The following is a 23,968-nucleotide window of genomic DNA, read 5'->3' on the forward strand; positions in this document are numbered from 1 at the left end:
TAATCAGTAAAGTTCTAACCTTTAAAGGAAGCGATGTCCAGTCAAAAATGATAAAACAATCAGTAGGAGTAAAATTGTTCCACTTTTATTTCCGTCACTACGAAAATAGTCTGATTACAACAATTAATAAAAAAAATATGTAAAACCAAAAGTTTTCCGACATAGGTGCGAAAATGGCGACGAACTATTTAGACACAAAATACAGAAGTCACTTCAGTTCGTTATACTAATTCTTGAATTGAATAATATTAAAAAATATGAGACATAATCGTCTTTAATGTACGTGACACAATTATTTAATTCACAAAAAGTGAAGCAAAATAAATCAATTTCCCGAGCACAACAATAACAACATGATTTTTTTTCGTTCGCAATTCATGAAATTCGCAAGTATAAACCACAGATCATAAAGTAGATGAAAAATGTAAATAATAAGTGCAACATTCGAAAATTATATAATAATTAAAATAACAAAAGTAAAAACTTAAATTAACTTTATTTTAATAAGATTTTTAATAAAAAAGGCTTATATTTTATTTGTATCATCGATAATAAATAACTACTTTATGTATTACTAAACGCATAAGATATTGCAAAAAGCGAAAAAACAAAATAAAACACTTCAGTGAAAAAACTAATGAAACAATTTGGGAAGCAATAAAAATTAGTAAAAAAAATAATTTTTAACAATTTTTAAGCACTTACAATAAATATTATAAAAATTATTCGTTTTTGACGTAAATTTAAAACAATGTACCGCTTCTTTATAAATAACAATTTGTACAAAAACCTTATGTCAGCTTCCTATACTGCTAAAGAATAAATTGCAGGGTCTAATTGCAAAAAATAATATAAGATAACATTAAAAATAATTTCAATTTTTTTTAAATACTACTATTTTGCAAAAAAAAATTTTAGATAAATTCACTTTTATTTTTGTATGCATCAAAATAATTATAATAAGCAAATAGAATAATTTTCAAAACTGCAAGTTTAAAGACGTAAATTTTTAAAAACTAGGTACCATTTTAACATTATAATGAAATTTTTCGTTTGGATAAAATAATCTCGTATTTTTAGATATTTCATAAGGAGTTAGTAAGTTATTTCTAATAATGGTAAAGTTTTTTTGGTATTCGAACAAGACAAACCTTGCATCCGGGATTTTGCAATAATGAACTGGTTGAATTTATACTTTGGTGTTAACGAAATGTCCTTAGTAGTACTACTTAAATTTTTGGTTCGTGTTTACATCAATTATCTGCGGGTTTTACTCTAGATTACTTGTGGCATTTACACGATGGTTGCTTTTAGTATGTCATTTTATATCTAGCAACATATTGTATTATCTATAATCACTGTGAATGGTGTAAAATCTTTGGAATGTGAATTCATTAAATTGTTATTGTAAAAAAATTGTAAAATGGTTAATACTTTATTTCGAATGATTTTAGTTTAAACGTACCATGTCTTTTATTAATGATCCAGTGTTAAATATCATAGTAGTAGGGTTTCATCACAAAAAAGGCTGCCAGGTATGTAGAAAGGAAGGCGTCATAGATTTGCTATAATAGTGTTTTTATTTTGGTGTGATTTTTCCCAAGAAAAAATGGTATGTGATGCCTATTTAGATTTGACATGGCGAAACTTGTAACAAAATTAAAATATCTTTTGCTATACTCAAATGATTCTTAAACGATAATTTGTTAAGGCTATATTTACTTTTTAATATATCTATGCACTATAATTCACCAGCTTATTATAATACATTATTTATTACGGAAATTTGTTTTCAGGTAGAACATTGTTACCCAGAGTTGATCCCTGGTAAACCATGTGAGCTTCCAGCAGCATGGCGACATTTGCCGGCGTTAGCTTTACCAGATGGATCTCACAATTATCTTTCTGACACTATATTCTTCAACTTACCTGGTTTAACAGAACCCACCCATACTGTTTATGGTATATCATGTTTCCGCCAGATACCAGTAGAGGTAAGATAATATTTATGTTTGCAATTACATACATACAAAATATTTTGTTCAAATCATGTGTTGAGATCCTATTAATGGGATTTGATATTTTACAATGATTATTTATTTATTTGCTTGAGGAAAAAGTTACAAATTAAGAATTATGATGTTTAAGTATAAGACAAAAAAAATACAAATTCATTACTCACAACATAGTTCAAAGTTTTATTATTATTCTTATTAGATATTCCGAAATAAAATTCTATAAATTACTGAAGGTTGTAAAAATTCCAAAAGTAATTTTTTTTTTCAGAATTCTGTTTACTATTTTAAAAAAATGTGTTTCTTCTTATAAATGTTGTAATTTTTTAATATGTTCTAAGTACATATAAAATATTTAAATGTGATTCTATTGTAAGAAATTCATTATATGAGGAATATAACATGAATAACAATATAAATATAATATGTATTGTAATCTTTTAATACAGACTCCACTACATATTTGAGGGAAAGAGGTGTCAGTTAGTATTGTGAATAAAAACTGTGTATAAATGTACTACACATGTCTAACACTCATTAGTGTTAAAATAGGAAATGTTAATATTTTTTGTGTTTATCATATATTTTGTATATTATCATTTGAATAAATAGAATTGAAACAGTAAGTTTCTAATTCTGTACATAAATAGATAAACAGAAACATAATTTCTTCACTTCTTCTCACATCAGCAAGTTGTACAGAAAACAGAAGATATGACTAGAAGTTCTGTGCAAAAGAGTGTATGTGTTGTGTGTCGAGCACCTTTATTTGGACGCATTGCTGTTAAAATGGAACTGGTGGTAAGGGCATGGTTCCTGCAAGGAGATTTTTCTCAAACAAAACTCTTGGAAGATGCATACAATCATTTGAATAACTGTCCTGTGCAAATTGATCAGACTCTTGAAGGTAAGTTAAAAGGTGCCTTTCAGTATATACAATCCTATAAATCAAAATTTATAAACATTGGGTGGTGTGGCCATGTAGCAATCTGACCCTAAACTTATGAAAAATATTAATTCACATACAGATAGTTATTGTTGTGTAACAATAATTTCAAGTCTATTTAGAGTATATGGGTTGATAAAAGAAAGTGCGTGCAGTAGACTTCCACAGAGTCACATAAAAGTAAGGAAAAATGCTTGAAGTGTAGATATAATTGATTTTTATATTACCAGTAGATTAAAAATATGTGACAAATTTAATAATATATTTCAGGAGTTAGCTATTTACCTGCTATATTGATTTCTTAATTATAATTGATAGAGAAAATTTAATTTGTCTTAAGTATAGTTTGAGTCTTATGATATTGACATTATTTGAGCATCTTTCTTAATTAGTAATTGTCTTTTATAATGAATGTGGTTATTAAATTACTCTATTAACATTTTAGGTTTATCTGTTCAGAAATTAGTGGAAAGCTGGAAACATAAAGCATTATTACTTTTTAAATTATTGTTGCTGAGGCGAAAGGTCCTGATCTATGGTTCCCCTGCTGGTTCACTATCTTCAGCGCTGTTAACATTGATATCATTACTGCCACATTGTTTGGAGAGTGGGCTTTCTCTTGCTGCCAATGTTATGTAAGTAGTTAAATGAACATAAAAGTTACAAACTTTATTTATCTACATAAACCATAGTATAACATTTTTAGTTTATAAGTTAATGTACATTATTACTGAGTTAAGAGTGCAATAATATCTCAAGTCTAAAGTAAAAGTGTAGGTATTATGATTAATAAAACTACATATTATCAAATTTTTAGCAAACTTCATTGCTTTGGCTGTATCATTTCATACATAGGACACCATAGCTGATGAAATTGTCACTTACTGTTAATCCTTGTTTTAAATCTCTTCTATATTATTGTTCTTTATATTCATTATATGTAATATATTATATTATAATGATGTGCATTCTTTGACAGTAGAGGTTTGGTATGAATTTAAATACAAGAGCAATTCTTATTTTGAATTATTAGGACTATCTCTATTTACTAAACGCGGTGATTGGTTGCAGATATAAAAAGTTAAATAACTTCTGACAGTATGAAGTTTACAGGGACTGTAGGCAATAATTAATTTCTATTAATTAAGCATAAATATTGAAAATACTTTTTTTTACTATGTTCTCATTATGTTATTTATTATTTTCGAAACCATTGATTATAAACCATATATTAAGTAACAATATGTGAGCTAAACATTCATCCCTTTAAAACTTTTGCACTCGTAATCAATAATCTTGTATACAACACTATTAACATTATGTAACCTTTACTTTGTTTTAGCAAAAAGATTTTGAATTTCAGAATGTTTTGTATGTTATTATATATATACTACAGGTATCAAAATACATTATCATTATGAAGTAAATATGTGTTCTGAATAATAATCAATTGTTCTTTATACAGTAGTTGTAACTATGTGATATTTTTTGCAAATGCATATATAATACTGTATTTCTCCAGGAGTCCTCATATTTCAATTATTAATGATTGAAAATATGACATTTTCATTCCAATTTTTGTTTTTTTTTCAATATTATAAAACTTCTTTAAAAATTGAAGACTTTTTATGTCATATTAATAAATGATTGTTTTATTGATTGAAATTATATTTAAATTTTATTTTATATTTTTACTATTAAATGTTCCTTATGGTTTGTTTGGTTGTTCTTTATTTAAACAAATTGTTGTCTTAATTTACAAGCTATATACTGTATAGCTTTAAATGATGCTATGGTTTGATTGTAAATAATTTAGTTTTTCGATAGTTTTTATAACTCCTATAAGGAAAGATTGGGCTATTAATAATGTATTGAACATTATTTTAAAATTATCCCATTATTTAAAAAAGAAAGGAAGAGTTTGTGAAATGTTATATGTAACTTATAAAATTCGTCAACAACTTTTATTCACATTGGCTAAGATTCACAATTATTTTCAGATTATCTAGACCCTTATCGCCAATTCCGGCTGAAGTAGAATGTAAAAGTGATGATGTTATTGAAACCACTGTGTTGACTCAAAATGAAGCTTATTTTAATGGTAATTCACAATTAGATGAAGAGTTATCACCTAAAGAGACAGGTAATATGATGGAAGAGAAGGACAGAATAAGTAGACAGAGTTTCGACGAGACTTTACTGACCGATGTTGTGGATCGACAAGAGCTTTCAGCAGTTAGGGAAAAGTGTCACAGTATCGGTGAAAAATATAAATCAAAATCAATTGTGGAAGCACAGCAAAGTCCTACAATGGCCAGAGACATGAGTGTGGACGGCTTGTATAATTTAACAGGGCAAATTGACTATGCCGACTGTGGATTACCATTGCCATTATTTGAGGATGGATATTTATGTTTGCCATACTTATCTTTACAATATCTAGATTTGTTATCTGATAGTGCAGTACAAGGATTCATAGTAGGGGCCTCAAATGTCCTGTTTAAACAAAAGAGACAGTTATTTGATGTGCTTGTGGAGTTAAATGAAATGAGAATAGAAACCGGTGACATGGCACTCAGGAGGCAGTTGACTTTGGGCACTGAAGATCTGAGATTCGCCGATCACGTAGTGCGCCACGCTTCGACGCAAGGTGACACGTGGATACGAGATCAATTTGCTAGTTACTTAATTTATCTTTTAAGGACTTCTTTATTACCAGGTGATAAAAATACTTTCAATAGATTGTCTTTGGCAATTTTTTCCTTTATAATTAACATTTTTTTTATTTTAATGCAGAAGGTAGTCGGGAATTCGACTCTTACAATGCTCAGTTTTTAAATGCCTTCAAAAGTACTCCAGCTTACCAGAAATGGTTGAAAACAACTAATGATGGAGATGTTCAAGCTTTTATGAACCTTATACCGATGCATCCATTTTCCGGTCAGCTATCAGTTGCAGATATGAAACTGAAATTTGCGCAGTGAGTAAACTTTAATTCATTTATTTTTAAGTAATACTTTCGTTATACCTGTTTTCATTTGAATTAATCATTTATACCACAGTACATGGCAAGCCAACATTGTAACATTGTTTTTTAACAATTCCTTCACAAGTCTGCGCAATCTCTAGCTAAGAGGCTTGTTGATCTTATTTGATTCTTAGTTTTCACGTTATTTGATTCTCACATCAGGGATTGAAAAATTAATTAAGAAGTTGTTTTTTTATATTCGTTATTTCGTTCATTTTATACGCAATCTATAGACATTTTGTATCTATCGGAAGAAGTAAAGTCATCACATATCAAGGAGTTATTTTTACTCTTCACAGATCACTGCGCGTTTTGGATACTCATAGCCATGTATAATAAAATTAAGTCTACCATCATTCACGTGCAAGGCATAGGTCTACCTAAAAGATCGCCACAGTGACCGGTCTTAAGCTGTCCGCATTCAGCGACTTCCCCCGACCTTGATCAAGGCTTCGGTCCACATATTAGGCGGCCTCCCGACGCCGCGTCTACCGGCTCTTTATGCCATCATAGGGGAGCTTAAGTTGCTTAATTTCTATCAAATTGGGATCTTAAGACATTTTCCATGATATTCAAATGTGATCATTATAAATGATCTAAAGTGGATACTAATCTGAGTAAAAGATATGTTTTGGATTTCATCTTTCTGGATAACTTGGACAGGCTTAGATCACTTTTTGTGGATAGTTGAATATGGTATAAGTAATGTGTCATTGTGAATAAGAAAATTGCAATGATATGATATAGCAAACTTGAGCTCACTGTTGGGGTTCCATTGACAGTATTCATGGTTTTTTTTTTTCATTAAAATAGATTTTTATTTGTATTTTGGTTTTGGAATTATGCCACATATTCTATATATTATTTTTGATGAAAAACTGGACAGAATCCTGATTCATTTTGCTGAGTTTTTTTTATAAACTTGTTGTAACATATATTTTAAAAAATAGTGCGACAGTAAAAATAATATATTTTTTAACAATGAAAATTTACCTGAAAAAACTAGAAATGAAAATGAAAAATGTTTCTCAACACAACTGCGCTTCGAAAAGACATGATTAAAGTTTTTAATATTTAATGTTGAAATTGTTTATTGTTATCATCATTTCAGTCGTAGGACGTCTGCTGCTGAACATAAGCCTTGCCTGAACATTTCCAATCGGACCGTAAGGAAGCTGCCCGCATCCAGCTTTTATGATTCCAATTAATTTCATTGTGAAAAAGAAATATACATAGATCAAAAACTACATAAATCAAAAAACTGCCAATGTTAACCAGAATTATGGTATAACATTTTGCGGATATTTATTAACGCGTCATTTATATTTACTTTGTTGCAATATTAAAGCACAATGTCGACTACGGAGGGCGGTCGTAAGGTGACGGCGGCGGTGGCGACGACGGGCCGGGCCGTGGCAACCACGTCGCGCGCCGTGGGAGGAGCTCTATCGCAAGCTCGCGGCGCACTCTCCGGCTGGTGGAGTGCCTTGACGACTCCGGCTACCCCCACCACAAATGCCACCAACTCCGAGACATCTTCTTTGGACGAGAAGCTGCCCGCTTCCGACGCAGAAGACATTGTGGAACAACTAGAAGACGATAACAGAAACGAAACCCTCGCAACTAACCCCGACCCTCCGGATAAACTAATGGAAAGCAACACCAACGCTATCGGCAAAATACGTGTTATTTAAGTGTTGACAACAACTATGATATTGTTGAATTATAACAGTATACACGACTCCAAGTTTAATTTATTTACAATTAATTTTAATGTTAAATCATTATTTAAGATTTACTTGAAGAAAAAATTTTATAATTCAAATATATTTTTTAATATATTTTTGTGTTCCTTATTTTGTTTAAAGATTTTGTAATCTTATAAATTATTTGACTGTAAGTGTTTTGTGTTGGTAGTATTTATTATTTTGTTGATTAAGATGTAACGTTTTCCTAGCGTCAATCACAGCGTCGTCACATTTGATTGTTATTACGTAAATTGTATTATTTTAAGGTTTGATATGACAAGTGAAGCTGCTGCTAATATTTATAATAATATAAAGTTTGGGCTCATTTAATAAGTGTTAAAAATTCTCTGTAAAGTATTGGATCTAAAACCATTCCACGGAAAGTGATAGCCGACACGAATCTGATAATGTTAAAACAAGATAAAGCTTTTACTGTAACGAATGAATTATTGTTTAATTGAATTTGTGTCGTACTTCCTTATCAAGTCATGCATGTGATCGTTGTTTTTAAGTAGAATTATGTGTATCGATAGACTTTGATACGATTTGTGATCTCCAGTAATACTTATTAATTTATTAGTTATACGTTAAAGAAATACATGTTAGTAATGCACTGCGTTAAATAGTGTTTGAAATGATTTACGGTTACGTTTAATGTATGCGCCATAAACTCTGTAAATATGTGCAAGATCAATGAACAATAAGTAATTTTTGTCAGTATACGGATGGAGGAGTAGCTATATTTTTACAAATCGGTAGTTAGTTGATTTATGCAAAACTATGAAACTAATAATTTACTAAACTTTCACGTTTTGCAACTTAAGGAAAAAAAAACATTTTCAGTATACTTATTATTCAGTTTTACATTAGTTAACCTAACTCCGATAAACACTAATTTTAAAATTTAAATAAAAACCCCAAACTCTTACTTCATATTTATTATTCCATAATTCAATTAAAATAACAAGGCATAATAAGAAAATATGAGTTAAAATAACATCTCTACTAATTATATTTTATGTACTTAAGTACACATGAGCAATAAGCAATTTAAGAATGTCATAACTACTCCATTCTTTCATAGGAAGCACTTGCCAAGTCAAAATGTATGTCGATCAATTATGAACTTCCTAGTTTTCCTCCTTATATTAATTTACGAGTGTTGAAAGTAGAATAAATTATTGCAAAAAGTATGTGTTTTACTTTACATTCTCCGTAATACGTCCTTTAAAGAGCGTAGACTATGACGCCAAATAACATCACGAATTTTAAATAAAATTAATGTCATCAATTGAAATTTTTTCCCCGTGTGTGTGTGTCACGTAACGAGATAATACCGCAGCGCATTATTTCGTAGTCTACTTTCGGAATGAATGTGATAAACTTGTTACGTGTACATATAAATAAAAGTTTGATCGAATGTTGCAAACCTAGTACTAGTCAGTACTTGTACAGCGTGCGCTACACAAACTGCAACGAAAATATATCCCTGTGTAACAGCTTGAAAACATGAGTCCCCAGAATCCCGTTCTCCGATCAAACTGCAGAATCTGGTTCATCGTCCCATGGCCACGGCGGTCCAGAGTCCAAGGCATTCTGCCGCCAAAGCGCCCGACAGTTTTCCGACGTTCCGTGAGACAGTAAATACATGTTATACGGTTCCACCATGTTGGAGAGCGACGAGTCGCTGTTCTCTCGTGCTATGTCAAGCTTTGTATTATTTTTTCCGCTGCCAGATTTACATTCCGGTAAATGATCAAATTCTGCAGTACATTCCCTAGGCGATTCCAAGTCGGTGATGTCCGACCGAGGCGAGAAGTCTGTGCTTGCTGTGATATCTTGCAGGCTTCGGTCTCCGCAGTGCACGCCGAGCATTTTCTTGGTGGGCGACGTGGGGTATGTCCGCGATTGCGAGGAGGGCCCGAGTGGCGAGGAGTTGGAGGTGGAGGAAGCGGAGCGGTCGCGGTGCAGGTCGGTAGAGGGTGAGCTGACGAGTGGCGCCGACTCGTCGTCGCTGCCGGGCTCGTCGCGCGGCGGGCTGCGTTCGCGGGACCCGTTACCTCGAGACATTATCTTATCTTTGAACCGCGTCAGCCTCTCTGCAGAGCCGACTTTCTTTAATATCTCTGCTGTCCTTTTGAGGCTCCTAAGCTTGAGATCGACGATCGGGGATCCAGTTTTAGTAGAATCTTCCACGGAACGCGAGCGTGTAGCCAGACGATCGTCGAGTTCACGTACATCTTCGCCTGAAACGAGGAGAGAAGAAGGACGCGAGAGGGGCACGCGCGAGTTATCTTGTGCGAGGGGGGGCGGTGGCGCAGCCGCTCTGTAGTGCACGGCGGGGCGCGGGCGCGCGCTGAACGTGATCTGTCCATCATCGGAGTCTTCTTCGTTCTCGACGTTGAAGGTGACAGCGGGTGGGTCTACGTGGCGACGGGTTCGGAAGCTGCCGCCCTTTAATATGGAGGGGTCGCGGCGTAATGGTCGCGGGCTGCCGCCGGCGCTCAGCCCGCCCGCCCAAGACGCGCCGCTGCGCGCCAGTCGCACCTGTACCTCGCTCTCCTCCTCTGCAAGAGATAAGCTTTTGTATTAGTTCAGAAACAACTCTAGTTGCTAACGGAATGAACGCTAGGAACCGCTGGTCGCTGTCATTCTGGGACTGAAATAACTTATCTTTTTAACAATTAACTTTCAAAACAGAACTAAAATAAAACTTCAAATTTTATTGATACAATTTTATTAGGCACCATTTTTTGGAATGATAACGACGTAATGTTTTCTACGACTAAGGGAACGTGTAGGATATGTAGTTTCACATTCGACAGCTTCAGTTTTTAACTTTTTGTCTACGACATTTTTAACGTTACATTAGTTCAGACTTAAATAGATATATTCTATAGATATCTAATATTAATAATTTTATAATTAAGAATTATTTTAGGTTTAAAATGTCTTTTTAATTTATTTAGGTTACGTACTTGAAATGTTTCGTAGAAATAGTAATAAATTTGTCGTGTTTTATAAAAACAGATGGAATTTAAAAGTCAATTCTCTGGCACAGATTATGTTTATTTGTGACTATGGAACTAAGTATGGATTTGTCACAATTAAAACAAATGGCACTATCTACATTGGAATAGGAATGCTAATATATCACAAACCAATTTTTTCTCTATAATAATAAAATTATGTATCTAAAATATAAACACACGGTACTATCGTAAATATGGCACCTAACAGTCATAAAAAATAGTAAGTACCTTAACATTTTTATGTGAATAATAACAATATCGTTAGATATCTTATTAACTTTGAACGTAGTTACAGTACATTGCCTCAAAAAATATTACTACAGTAATTATAGGATTCAATCAAAATTATGGGATGTTCTGGTACAAAAAGAATTTCTATGGTTTCGAGAAACATCTGGAATACTTTTAAGGAGAAGTGTTACAAAATATGTAGATTCTTTGGCAGCAGAAACCTCTGCTTGTGGAAATGCCAATAAACGTGGTAGGCTTTTGAAAGCGACTAAAATTATTAAACTAAGTGATACTAATATATAAATGTATCAACTATGAAAATAATACTTTAAAAACCAAACTATAAACAATCAAAAGCAAATTATAATTAAGTATATTGGCACAGCTTAATTTTAAGTACGCAAAAATGGCATTAAAAATTAAATAATCCATTCGGATTGCAAACGAGACCCAATAATTGCTTTACACTTTCAACTATTATTTCATATTGTTTTCTTCAGTACACAATCCACTAAGGAATAATTCGACTAAAATATTTAAAAGAAATATTTGTCAAACTATTTGTTATTAACAAGTCATAAAAAGCGACCTAAATTAAAACTATATAAAGCAAAAAAAAAAAACATCATGCTCTAATCTTAAATTAAGAAAATCACTCGTTATGGCAAGCATTTTTACAGGAATAAAATATTATTAATAAAACTACCGTATACAGCTAATTGAACATGGTATCGTAAAAATGTATATATAGTAGAATAGGGATGGCGCCGAAGATGCTACCGCTTATAATATTTGTTGGTTTATATTTTATCCTCGATAAAGATGCATTTTTTATACCTGCCGAGAAGGGATGGAAGGGGTAGAGGACACTTAAGAGAGTACGCATTTCATAGGAATACATCGTCGGAGACGTTGATGACGATGTGGTCGCACGGCTCTTCGTCGGCGCACGTGTCGGCGCGAGGCGGGGACGAGTGCACCGCGTGCTCGCGGATGGTGCGGAGGGGGGGCTCACCTGGCGCGGGCTCCGACTGCAGCACATCTTCCAACGCCTCCTCGTTCAGGGTCTGCAGCGCGCCGCAGATCATCTGCTCCTCCAGCGTCACCTGACGCAAATCCCAACACACATGTTACTATGCGTAATAATAAACACATCGCGGGGCTCGCGCTCAAATGTACAAGTGTTATACACTGAGGTCGTACGTCTATAGGCGACGACCTTACGCACAGGACGTCTAGCGGATGTCTTATATAGGTGACACTTGCAGCGGAACGGTTGCGATTACAGTGAACTATCATTATAAACTTGTCTACGCAAACCCCAGAACCAATCAAATTGTTCCTAATTAGTCGTTGCGTTCGAAAATATGATTTCAAATAACCGATGAACTGTGATAATTCCCTTAGTTCTTAATGGAAAAAAACTAGAAATCGATACTTCGAATTAAACATCATTACAATATATAAATCTTTCATAATCGACAACATGCAATTAAATGACACATTTCAAAAAGGATACCTTTTGATTGATAAAACTAGTTATTTTACGTTCAATTTTATGAATGCTACAATAAATATTTTATATGATATAAAACTATAATCATCACAATCAATTAATTGTAAATTTTAAGTTTGTAATTAAATTTGAAAGGTGTTAATGCTTTCCAAACAATGACATTTACATTTGAAATTTTACCTCCTTTTGTAATGGCATGTATTAGGATAATTCTGTTTATTTTAAAGGTGTATACAATTTTTTAACTAGATATTTAAAATTACTAACTCTTGTACGTAACTGTGAACGATATTGCAATTCACTTTTGTATGTCTCTGAATTATCATGTAATTCAATTTAAGATGTTAATATACACAATAACTCGCAAAAGAAATCAATCAATTGTGAAATTTACAAAAGATGGAATATTTTTTTCAAAGACAAACTTGGGGAATGGATTGCTCTGCAATGGTATTATAGAAATTAATATGACCATAAAAATGAAACCAGTCTAAGTGTTTGTTGTGAACTTTTCTCAGATCAAAGCGTGTAAGGTACTCACATAACTTAAAGTTCGAAGGATATAAGGTGAGTTCAATTTGATTTTAATGTTTCAAATTTAGCCCTTCTGGCTTTATTTTAACGTATACAAGTGGCCAATGTAAATGGTCCTGTGTGAATAATTATATAAATGTAAGAATGATACACCGTGCTATATACATAAGAGCTACAGTCCATATGTATCTGTACAGAGATGCATTATCATTCAGTCTTAGGTATTTGGGGGACCGGAAAGTAATGTCGCTTTCTTTTAGTTAGTTACTTCTACTAGTTAGTTAAATTCACGCGACTACATTTCTACCAAGTTTTCATTTCTAATCAACGATATAATCACCTTTGTTTATACGGAACGGTAAAAATTAATCGGTTTTTCCGTAAAATATGTCGACAGAAACTAAATTACTCTACGGTCTCCCTAATAAATTGTAAAAAAAAACTTTTGTACACATTTACTTACACAAAACATTCTCTATAATAATAAAGAAAAAAAATATTCCAATACCATCATAGAAAAAAAAAATAAAATCAGGCCAAATAAACAGAATGAGAGAACAATAAAAATCAAAATCTACTAAGTCTATAGAAAGCATGCTAATGAACTGGTGCAAGTCTGGTTATTGCGACCAATATAGTATATCGTCTTTCGTGTTCTTGACAATGATGTATTTTTTACCTGATACTCCGTATAAGGCTGCAACATGTATTAACATTTCAATAATAATTTAAAAATCGCGTATACAGATATTGGTTTTAATGTTAAATATTTAATTTGATAGGCATATATGATAAAAACCTATCCTTCAAATTCTTTAATGTTAAGCAAAACCCAACATAACATTTTAGTGTTTTTTAAATGTTAAATAAAAGTAATATTATTAAAAAATTGTAAGCGAATTATAAGGCCTGGGCGCTCCTCGTAAAACATGGTTTATTTGCAGATGTTTAAAGAAAAAAATGTTTATTTCATTCTATTTCATTATGTCCCGTAGATGATGAAACATAAAGGCGACAATGCAATAGCAAAGCAATATATATATATATATATATATATATATATATATATATATATATATATATATATATAGGCATATATAGATATAAGCAAAGCAATGCTAGGTCTTCCACAAAAGTCGCCTCAATGTCAAATGTCGTCGGTCCACTTGGTGGGCCTACTAGCTCGTGGTCTGATAGAGATAAAAAGACCTTTAAATAATATTAATAGAGGCTTTATATTGAAATCTTGAGTTATAACAGTTAATAATAACTGTTATTTAGTACCAATCAAATTAACAAGTAAAGAAAGTAATGGTAAACTTTAAGTTTTTAATCAAAAAAAAAATATTATATATATATATAATTATAGATCTCGTGAGAAATTAATACCTAACATGTTTTTAATTTAAATCCTTATAGTTTGGAATTTTTTCTAACATTACAATCGTAATTTTATATAACTGTAATTACCTGACTGTCATGATTTTGTTTTTGTTTAAGAATTCTTTTACAAGTAGTTAAAAGACTTGGTAATTTTCTCTTAAACTAACTTTATTATAAAGGAACCTTTGAAATGACAAATAAAAAAATAAATTTCTCCGGCGGGAAAATGACGTTAGAAATTCTCATTGGTGGACGAATATGAAATTTAAATAAGTGTTATAGGAATACCATGTTTCAAATTACGAGGGGCGCCACATTTTTTACTTTTCTGTTAAATTAGTCGAATTTCAAACAGAAACTAAATAAGATGGTTTTATATAGCAAATATATATACCTGTTTCTCAACGTTAGTTGGACGACTACGTTGATGTTCCAATACTGATCGAGGTTTTACAGAGTCTGTTTCCGTTTCGGAAGATTTTTCTGGAATAACTGTTTAGAAAATATTATTACGTTTCAATCGTATGTTAAAATTCTCAGAACAAAGGATTCGAAATAATATTTACCAGCAACAGCCGGCGCTGCCAAAGGCATGCTGGCTTCCAGTTCTCTCAGGTTCGTTATGAGCATTTTGAATAGTTCCCAGTCACCGAATGGCAAGTCTAGAATCTGAAGTAGAAAAAATATTAGATAATATTAATATTATGTTTTAAATAGTAGTGAATGCTATTGTTGACACCCTGTTTGTTGACAGCCATTTTATTATTTTGACCAGTAAGGGGGACCGAAAAGTAATGTCTCTTTCTTAAGTTAAATTTACACGACTACAACTTTAACAAGTTTTTATTTCTTCGTTATGAACAACCTTTTGTCATCTAGTATACAAATTTTCAATGCCGTCAACAGAAACTAGATTACTTTCCGGTCCCCTTGATATTTTCAAAATTACTTTACTTAGTCTTTGCATAAATATTGTTACCAAGAAAAACTTTTATTGCTATTACAGTGTGTCAGTTTTACCACCCTATATCTTAAATTATTACTTAACAAATGACCAGCGAGTTTCTTATAGACTGCAACTTCAAGCCGTGTTTTAAAACACGCGACAATGTTCATGCTTCATCTACGGAGATAAAATCTTTTGCTTCCAGATGGGATTGCTTTTATTTTACTATCTGCTTTTTTCTTGATCATCTTTTCCATGCGAACACTACCTGGATCGCCAGATCTTTTTCGGTCACAAACAGAGGATATTTTATCGTACCTATAGCCCGGTGCACAAACATGTCACTAATAAGTGTGGAGAAACTTAAATATTCTCTTTGGCACCAAACAGCGATTCGGCTCTCTTTATTATCCCAGAACATCTTAATATCACGAACTATTATAAAATATATTCGTGCAAAAATATATTTTAAAATAGTAAAAACAGTTAACAATCATATGAATATGTTACATTTCAAATACAAAAATAATAATTTTTTTAATTAAAATTTTTAATTTTTAATTTGTTTTTAATTATTACAGCATTTATGACAAGACTAAATATAGTCGTTTGTGCAGGATACCCGTCTCTGCGATACAGTGCCTAGTGTAGATTTTTTGAATGTATAATTCTATTGTTACGGTAATGTTACGGAAATGACGGAAAAATGTAACTTCTCTAACATTAATTATATTATTGGGTTTGATTTGGTATCATCATTTCAATTCATGTACAGCTGGACACAGAGCTCTATTATACTCGTATATTACCAATAAGACCGGATTTGAAGCCTGCATTCAGCGTTTTCCGATAATAGACTTCCCAGATGTCGCTAGTAGCTGCTTGGTCTCTACCTCAGAATGTTGAGGCCTCAGCGGCCACTTGTTGCACGTGCTATGTGCCCTGTCCCTCAGCGGCCACCTGTTGCACGTGTTGCACTACCACTTCATATATATCGGTTAACTTCTTTCGCCTACGGGTCTTCTCATTCTTTATTTGATCATTTGTAATGTAATGCGGTAGTGCTTCGTAGAAACTATTCGTGTTTGTGTAAGTAGAACGAGTGTGTGATTAGCAGTTGGTAAGTTGGTACCGGTTTAAGGTCGTCGAGGCGGCAGGCGGAGAGCACCAAGCCGCAGACCCGGTGCTTTTGCAGGGCTTCCGCAGCCACTGCACCGCCCTCGCCCAGAGCGTCACGCACCACGCCGCAAGCACGCTCCACGCTTAGCACCGACAAGCGCACCGACGACACTTCGCCCTGATAACGCATACGTGATTCAACACGGATAACATACGTTTACATGCATTATTATTGAAAGCACATTGAAATTAACATTTTCTTTACTCGTTTAAAACTAAAAGAAGATATTAAACATTTTTTTAAGTAAACAAATATTGTTTTACTTTCATTAGAGAGATTACCAATATTTATTATATATCCCTGTAATCACCAACAGTTGGGTAAAGGTTGTCTATTGTTACCTCCTCTTCTTTGCATTGCATCTTTCACTAGTGAAGATCGTAACACTTTAAAGTGTTTTTTTTTCGCACACTATGTGACACCATCTGTCTCGGTCTTCGTGTATTGCTTCGGCTACTGCGTGGTATACATTGTAATAAATTGAAATATATACTTACCAGTGCTGGGAATGCGGTTTTGAGCAACGTGGCGGGGTTGGGCGTTAGAGAAGTCAATGGTTGCGGCATGTGAGGCAATTGTGGCAATTGATGCATTTGTGGGATATGTTGCATTTGCGGCAATTGCGGCAATTGCGGGTACTGAGTGTTGGCCCAGCCCACCCACACCGGAGGAGGCGTTGGATTCGCACCCAGGCCCGGTACAGTCGATAACTTCTGTTGTAATTAAGAATAAATTGGCTTCCATTAATTTACTGTTTTTAAATCCAGGCCTTCATTTGCTCAATACATAGCTATAGTATGCATTTGTTTATGTTAAACATCAAAACTTGAGTATTTAGTTATGAAAATAGTGACTAATTTTTTAAACTTACTCCAGCCTCTAAGCAAATAAGACCATATTAAATTATAAAGCCGTGTTCACACTCACCAGTCAATGAAAGTTATACAGAATCTACATATTTTTAAAAATTAATGACCTATTTCTCATCGTTTAATATTTTTTCAACGCTATAGTGATAAAAATAATACATTGCTTTAATATATATCATCTATAAATATGACTGCAACTTATTAATTATAGAACAGTCTGGAGTAACAATTGATTCATTTATCTTGTTAGCATAAACACCACAACGCAAATAGACAATAAATAAAACATGCGTGTTACTAATCTAAATATGTAAGTTCTTTATTTTAAAGGAAGGTATGATTACGACATTCTGGATGTATTGCTGTAATTCCAGCAATAAAAGGCATTCGTTAAAGAATATTTTGCTTTGATTGCTTCTTTGATCTTCTAAAGTATAAAATTGGGTTATTTGCTTTAAGATAAAACTTTTGCACTCACCTTCTTCCCGGGCAAGACTTTGGAATGTGGATGACGCATGTTGTGCTGAGCCCATGGCAAGGTCGTTGCCATGGTTTCGTCTTCCGCCCCCATTTGCAGTTGTTCTTCTGTCGACAACAATTATCCACATTGGAAATTATGTAATAATAACAGACTAGATGGCGTCGAAGTTATAAGAGTCGTGTGGATCCCTATAATGCCTTATTTTTATCTTTGTGATATTTTTTTTCAGTGAAATAAATTTTGTTTCTTAATAACAAATAAATTTTTTTTTTTCTAAAAATTCAACAAGCAATGTTGGATTTTTAATCATAATTAATAGCCCACTTTTATTGACAAAAATTTTACTATGTTTATGTCGAGTATACTCGTCTTAGCTGGAAAATAACTAAGCAGGCAGAAAAAGCTTTTCGAAACAAAATTAAACGGTCAAAGGGTTAAAATGTGGGCATTTGTTTTTAATGATAAAAGAAGCAAAAATATTTTTGTGATTATCTATTCTGCTGTAGAACGTCCATGGCTGGAAAATAATGTTTGGTGGTTACCTTTGATGACTTTTTTAATGTAGGGGTCGAGGTTGATGGTGAAAGGCAGGAATATCTTTAGATCGGCAGCGGTGAGCGTGGCACGGTGGAAGGCGAGGAACACCTCCAGCTTGCGCTCGTCGCGGTCCAGCTCGAGCAAAGCGCTCGCCTCGCGCAGCGAGGTCAGCGAAGGCTTCACCCTGTAAAGGAACAAATACCTGTGAATATCGTATCAGCGTAGGATGTCCACTACCCAGTTTTCCAATAGGACCGGTAGAAAACATCCAGCATCCATTGTCTTTGGAAGATCATAACAAAGCTCTGTTTACCTGGTAGGTGGACTGTCCTCCGCTGCGACTGAAATATGAACCTTAACTAAAACTAACTTAAAAATATTATTACATTTCAGATATCTGCTATTAAACCCAAGCAATTTGTCGTGTACTAAATTCCGTATTAATGATGTTCTTTTTTTACTAATTATTAATTTGTTTGTTTAATTTAGTAATTTTTATTATTTTGACCGTAGGAAACATTTTACAAATTTATAAACCAATAGTGAAAAAAAAAAGATTAAATGTTAATGTTATTATAATAAAATTTAACTTCATTTAATATTTAACCTACTTTTTCATTTGTTATTAAGTAGAACTGTAGACAAGTTTGACTTTGGTTTCACTTTTTGCTTTTAAAGATAACGATGTAAAACAAATTTAGAAGAATGCCATCATAGGGAGCATAATATGATTCTAATTTAAATTCTCTTCATGATGTATACAAGTGGTCACTATAAACAATCCTAAGTGAATATATAAACTAATAATTCATATTTCTTTAAATATTTATATTTATATGAATGAATACATGTTTTCTTAATAACAAACCAAAATCTAACTAATAGTTACTGCTCTGTCGAAACCACTGCGCCTTAGATAAATGCGTGACTAGACGACGGGACGGAGGATCGGTTGCTCCTTTTCGCTCACTTTCTTCCTCACCCCCCACCTTGCCGCGCTTTCCTAATGCGCGGTACAACTGATTCGGTTACAATAATTTTGCATATAACTATTTTATCACTAACTTTTCAAAAATATGCTTTAACGACGTAGAGTCATCGATGTGTTCTTCAAACGTTTCATGATGGTAGATAATCCACGAGGTGCGGAAAGGCCATTGTTCGGTTAAATTAACCCAAGAAGCCAGCTGGTACCAGTTGAAATCAATTTGGAACGCCTTCAGCAAACGCCCTGCAAATTTTACATGTAGCTTTAGTTTAATTGAACACAATGGTTATTGTATTCCTAGTATATACTCAAATTCATGTCAATTATTATAATATACACTGTAAACTTTCACTAATTTGGCAATCTTTATTTAAAACATTCTCTGTTCATTTGTCATCTAGATTATTATATAACAAACCGTCAAAAGGATACCCAATAGATTAAAGTACCCACGGGAGTCAAAATAAGACTGATAAACATATCGCATTAATTTTCTAAAATCATCGTTTTTTGTTTTATAGATCCCTGAATATACATATTGTTTAAAATAGTATTAAACGATTGCCCCTAATTGTATTATTACGCAGTTAAATTAATTTTTACAACAAGTTTTGGGGTGCATATGTTTTATCGGCGGGCCAAGAGTACTAACTTCTGGCCAAGGCTGTGGCTGGATATCAAAACATTGGTATTGAATGATTTTGCTGTATATTTAGATACCTGTGACGTATAAAACATTCATGAGGCGACGCATGCTGCGCGGGTTGACGTCGCTGAAGTAGTCGTCGGTGAGCAGCACGCGGCCGAGGTCCGCGGCGCCGGCGCCAGGCACCGCGCGGTGCAGTCCCGACGCCACGGACGACGCCAGCGACTCCGAAGGTCTCAGCCGACGAGCCCGCGCCGCGCTCTCCTTGCTCGCCTGACCCTTTATGCGCTCCTGGCTCGACATCAGCTCCGATGTTGATGACAACCGTCGCGCCGATACCTGTACGTTAAACTTTTAAGTAGTCCTAGAGCCCCCTCCACTCCTTTTTTGGCTATTTTCTGGATAGAAGCATGATATCTGGCCTTCTTGGGGAAGTGTTATATTACACTTATTTCCATTGATGACCTTACTAAGCCATAATCTTATACTAGCTGGCCCCGGGCCATTTCGTGTGGTTAAAATATTCATTTTTTAACGTAGATGTAATGTCATGAAATCCATTCTATTAACTTGACAAAAAAAATTGACTAAGTTTTTTAACAATGTACCAGCTATAGTTTCAAAGTATGCATGTAAGGGCGAATTTATAATCCTTAGCTGATCTTTGCTCAGCGAAAGTAATATTCCTACCAAATTTCAAATCTCTGAGCCGCATGGTTCTTGAGATATGGTGGTAATACATTTTATTTGTATTAAATCCACCTATGTGGATTTAATACAAATAAAATGTATTTAATGTGAATAAGAAATTCATGCTCACAGATCTTTGTAGAGAAGTGGAGAAGTCGTCGGCGGCTATAGCCTGCATTCGCTTGGCAGCAGTTTGCTGCGCGCTCTTCACCCTCCGCAGCGCAGAGTTTTGCAGATAAAAGGGCAACTGCACCATGTTACGCAGGTAGTCCCACCCACCAATGTTGCTCTCCGAAAACGCACGCCGGCTGTTTATTTCCACCGCCTGTAAACGCAGTTAATGCATTTTAAAACATGACGGCTAACATGTGAATTAAAACATATTTACACTAATAAATTTGTATAGCAACAAACACATAAAACATGCAAGCTTGATGAAAGAAAAATTGAAAAAAAGGTATTATTTTTAACATTTTTTAAAAAGACAGACATTTGTATATTGAAATATACCTGGCAACTACATAGCCGACATACTTTTATGAAAAAAAGTACATAGAACGCCATATTTATTTACATTATCAATAACATTTTTAAAAATATCTGGCGAAATTAATAGCGTATTAATTTTATCTATGAACTGAGAAATAAATTTTCGTTTGTTTCATTTATAAATAATTAAGTTTTGAATTGTAATATTTGAATAGATGAAATATTTGTGATAACATTTGCCAATCATGCGGTACGCAATAAATTTATAAAGACAGATTTTGAAAACAAAACAAAATGTAGCTGCATCGTCGCGAAGACATGCAAACACAGTACTATTACAATACACAACATCAATTGTTAAGGAATAACGGTCGGGCTGAGGTACAATCAATAACTCTACAGACGCACGACTAACCTCCATCCAAGCAACCTGCGCACACATAACCCTGTTAATTTTACTCGAACATATTATTAAATAAACTCAAACAAACAGTCGAAATAGTGTTAACAAAGTGAGAAATCTTATTAAAAGCTTTTCTATCAATGAAAATTACAGTAATAAAAGATTATTGATGTTTGATTTTACCAGAGTAAAAATGTAGTACTAAAAAGTATAAATACCTTGCTAATAATGTGAGGGTCGATAGCCAATAGCAGAATGAAGGGGCTCTTGGGGTCTGAGCACAATGCATGCACCGCGTTGAGCAAAGCGAGAACCTTTTCCTGCTCGCAGCTGTCCAGCGCGTCCACCACGACCACCAGCCGGGTCTGCTGCCCCGTAAACGCGTCCAGACATGACACCTGCACAAAACTTTACCATTTTATTTGTGATGTGACTTTTTTGTAATTGGACTCAAAATTTGGAAGGTTGGTACCGTCGACACGTTTCTTTCTGTGAAACACTAATATCAGCATCATCATTTCAACCCATAGACGCCATTTGTAAGGTACATGCTTCTCCCAAAGATCGGACTTGCTCTGCCCGCATACAGCGACTTTCTACGACTATATCTCCAGTCCACTTGTGGAAAACCAATCCACGCCGCGTCTATCAGCTGAAAATCTTTTCGGCTCCGATGGCCAGCAATTGCATGCGCGATATTCCTTACCCACTGCCACTTCAGACGTGCAATTCTAAGAACTAAGTCGGCGACTTTAATTCTTCTGTGCATCTCTAAGCTCTGAGATATCTAAGATTCCAGGAATCTCTGAGCATTGCCCTTCCTATTGCTTACTGGGTGACATTGGGCCTTCTTATAGGACTCATAGTAAACGACTATGTCTCAGAGCCATGTCATCACTGAGGACACAGTTTTCAAAGAGCTCCGTCGTCAGGCATTGCAGTATCTTGGACGAGGTGTTTAACAGTTTTGAATTATAATTACAAGTTATTAGATTAAAATGAAAGGCAGTGCCATATGTACCATGTTGGTGAGCGCTTGCACCTCAGGGCGAAGCGCTAGCGCATGTGCATCGCGTCGCAGTGCCCGCAGAAGGCGCGTGCGTGGCGGAAGCGCTAGGGCTGCGAGCGCACGCCCCGCTGTGTAGAGGTTGGCCAGCAGCGCGGCACCGCCCACAGCACACGCCCCGATCAACAGCCCCTGTTGGACGTCACGCCGCCTGATCGACGACGACCCAATCTCACTGAGCCGTCGTTTGTTGCTTACTACTTACATCCTATACTTCGTCGTTACCTCTGAGTAAGCTACAGATAGCTTCGACACCTATAAGCTTTACAATTCATTACTATATCAAACTATTTGCAATTTCAACGTTAATAGTTCTCTCTCTATAGCACTTTTATAAGTAAACGCAAACAATAGATAATTGCAAAGAACAACATTTGTAATGAAATTTGTGTTTAAGATGTGTTTACACGTCACTACTTTTTAAAACAGTGTTTTAAAAATTATAAATAAAAAATCATAATCTGGTTCACTATTAACTATATTGGTTTCATGTGTTAATAATATATATAAAAGTATACTATTTTTGTGTCCGAAGGCCTTAACTATATAAAAAAACCTAATTACAATAATTTTAGTATTTATCACCTTTTATATTTACATAATATTATATTCAAATAAGTAGAATATCCTCCTTTGATAGTCTGTTCGTGTAAAAATGCAGTGTACATCATTCGTCGATCAAGCAACACCTCGTATCTTGTAATCGAATCGTTCTTAATTATTTGCTGCGTTCCAAAATATGCCTACAATTGGTTACTGTGAATTCGACTTTATAATGTTAAAAAAAAATTGACAAAGCATGGCTATACTGGGGTACAATGATGATTCAGTGCATTATTAACGCCAAAAAAGTTTATTCTGAAATAACAGCAAAATTATTTACGTTAGATATCTAAAAGGTAATGAAATGAATCAATGTCTGATTATTGCTTACTGCTGACTTGCTCCAGTCTCGGTTAAGTACATAACCAGCACGCACAGCCCGATGAGGAGGCAAGTGAAGATCAGCTCGAAAGTCACAATGTGAGGGACGCAACACGCTCTCCGCCACCTATGCAATAAAAATATAATACTTAACAATAATTGTACTAGTATTAACTGAATTAAGTATAGCATTTGCACCGACTTAACCGATAACGTTGGTAGCGATAATTACCTTCTGAAAATTTACATTGCTGTGTAAAACCAATGTATTCTGCGACAATCTTATTTTGATGATTAATTGTAATTTTAACATGCT

General features: G+C 34.1%; 3 protein-coding genes across 3 annotated transcripts in view; 1 reads left to right on the plus strand and 2 right to left on the minus strand.

Annotated features, from left to right (window-relative positions):
• Tlk (Tousled-like kinase) overlaps window positions 1–341 on the minus strand; it is a 29,327-nt gene extending 28,986 nt beyond the window's left edge. Inside the window, exon 1 of the mRNA XM_068773253.1 lies at window positions 20–341. The gene's annotated coding sequence lies outside the window, so the exon portion shown is untranslated. The remainder of the gene's footprint in view (window positions 1–19) is intronic.
• A 1,012-nt stretch (window positions 342–1,353) lies between these two features.
• On the plus strand, window positions 1,354–8,911 carry LOC137930135 (late secretory pathway protein AVL9 homolog). The gene is made up of 7 exons (XM_068773259.1): window positions 1,354–1,535; window positions 1,797–1,994; window positions 2,706–2,922; window positions 3,407–3,596; window positions 4,962–5,680; window positions 5,758–5,941; window positions 7,338–8,911. Exons 1-7 carry the CDS (start codon window positions 1,467–1,469, stop codon window positions 7,681–7,683), a joined length of 1,923 nt encoding a protein of 640 aa, XP_068629360.1. The 5' UTR covers window positions 1,354–1,466; the 3' UTR covers window positions 7,684–8,911.
• Arms (Ankyrin repeat-rich membrane spanning) overlaps window positions 8,687–23,968 on the minus strand; it is a 32,865-nt gene continuing 17,583 nt past the window's right edge. The window contains exons 13-26 of the mRNA XM_068773260.1: window positions 23,663–23,779; window positions 22,684–22,879; window positions 21,881–22,060; window positions 20,901–21,095; window positions 20,155–20,419; window positions 19,512–19,677; window positions 18,452–18,630; window positions 17,907–18,013; window positions 17,057–17,272; window positions 16,512–16,676; window positions 15,000–15,102; window positions 14,828–14,925; window positions 12,016–12,106; window positions 8,687–10,304 (exon numbers count right to left, since the gene is read on the minus strand). Of these exons, the coding sequence (XP_068629361.1) occupies window positions 9,274–10,304; window positions 12,016–12,106; window positions 14,828–14,925; window positions 15,000–15,102; window positions 16,512–16,676; window positions 17,057–17,272; window positions 17,907–18,013; window positions 18,452–18,630; window positions 19,512–19,677; window positions 20,155–20,419; window positions 20,901–21,095; window positions 21,881–22,060; window positions 22,684–22,879; window positions 23,663–23,779 (3,109 nt within the window). The 3' untranslated portion in view covers window positions 8,687–9,273. The remainder of the gene's footprint in view (window positions 10,305–12,015; window positions 12,107–14,827; window positions 14,926–14,999; window positions 15,103–16,511; window positions 16,677–17,056; window positions 17,273–17,906; window positions 18,014–18,451; window positions 18,631–19,511; window positions 19,678–20,154; window positions 20,420–20,900; window positions 21,096–21,880; window positions 22,061–22,683; window positions 22,880–23,662; window positions 23,780–23,968) is intronic.

The sequence above is a fragment of the Battus philenor genome, unplaced genomic scaffold (genome assembly GCF_028537555.1).
Source record: "Battus philenor isolate CCGP_79_NKW_IND1 unplaced genomic scaffold, ilBatPhil1.0.hap1 SCAF_6, whole genome shotgun sequence".
Taxonomy (NCBI): domain Eukaryota; kingdom Metazoa; phylum Arthropoda; class Insecta; order Lepidoptera; family Papilionidae; genus Battus; species Battus philenor.

What these genes read in the sequence shown, in the direction of transcription:
- LOC137930135 (XM_068773259.1), top strand. Translation starts at nt 1,467, where the DNA reads ATGTCTTTTATTAATGATCCAGTGTTAAATATCATAGTAGTAGGGTTT. An exon ending in TCTCTTGCTGCCAATGTTAT is followed by an intron (nt 3,597 to 4,961) that starts GTAAGTAGTTAA and finishes AATTATTTTCAG; the next exon opens with ATTATCTAGACCCTTATCGC. An exon ending in AAGGACTTCTTTATTACCAG is followed by an intron (nt 5,681 to 5,757) that starts GTGATAAAAATA and finishes ATTTTAATGCAG; the next exon opens with AAGGTAGTCGGGAATTCGAC.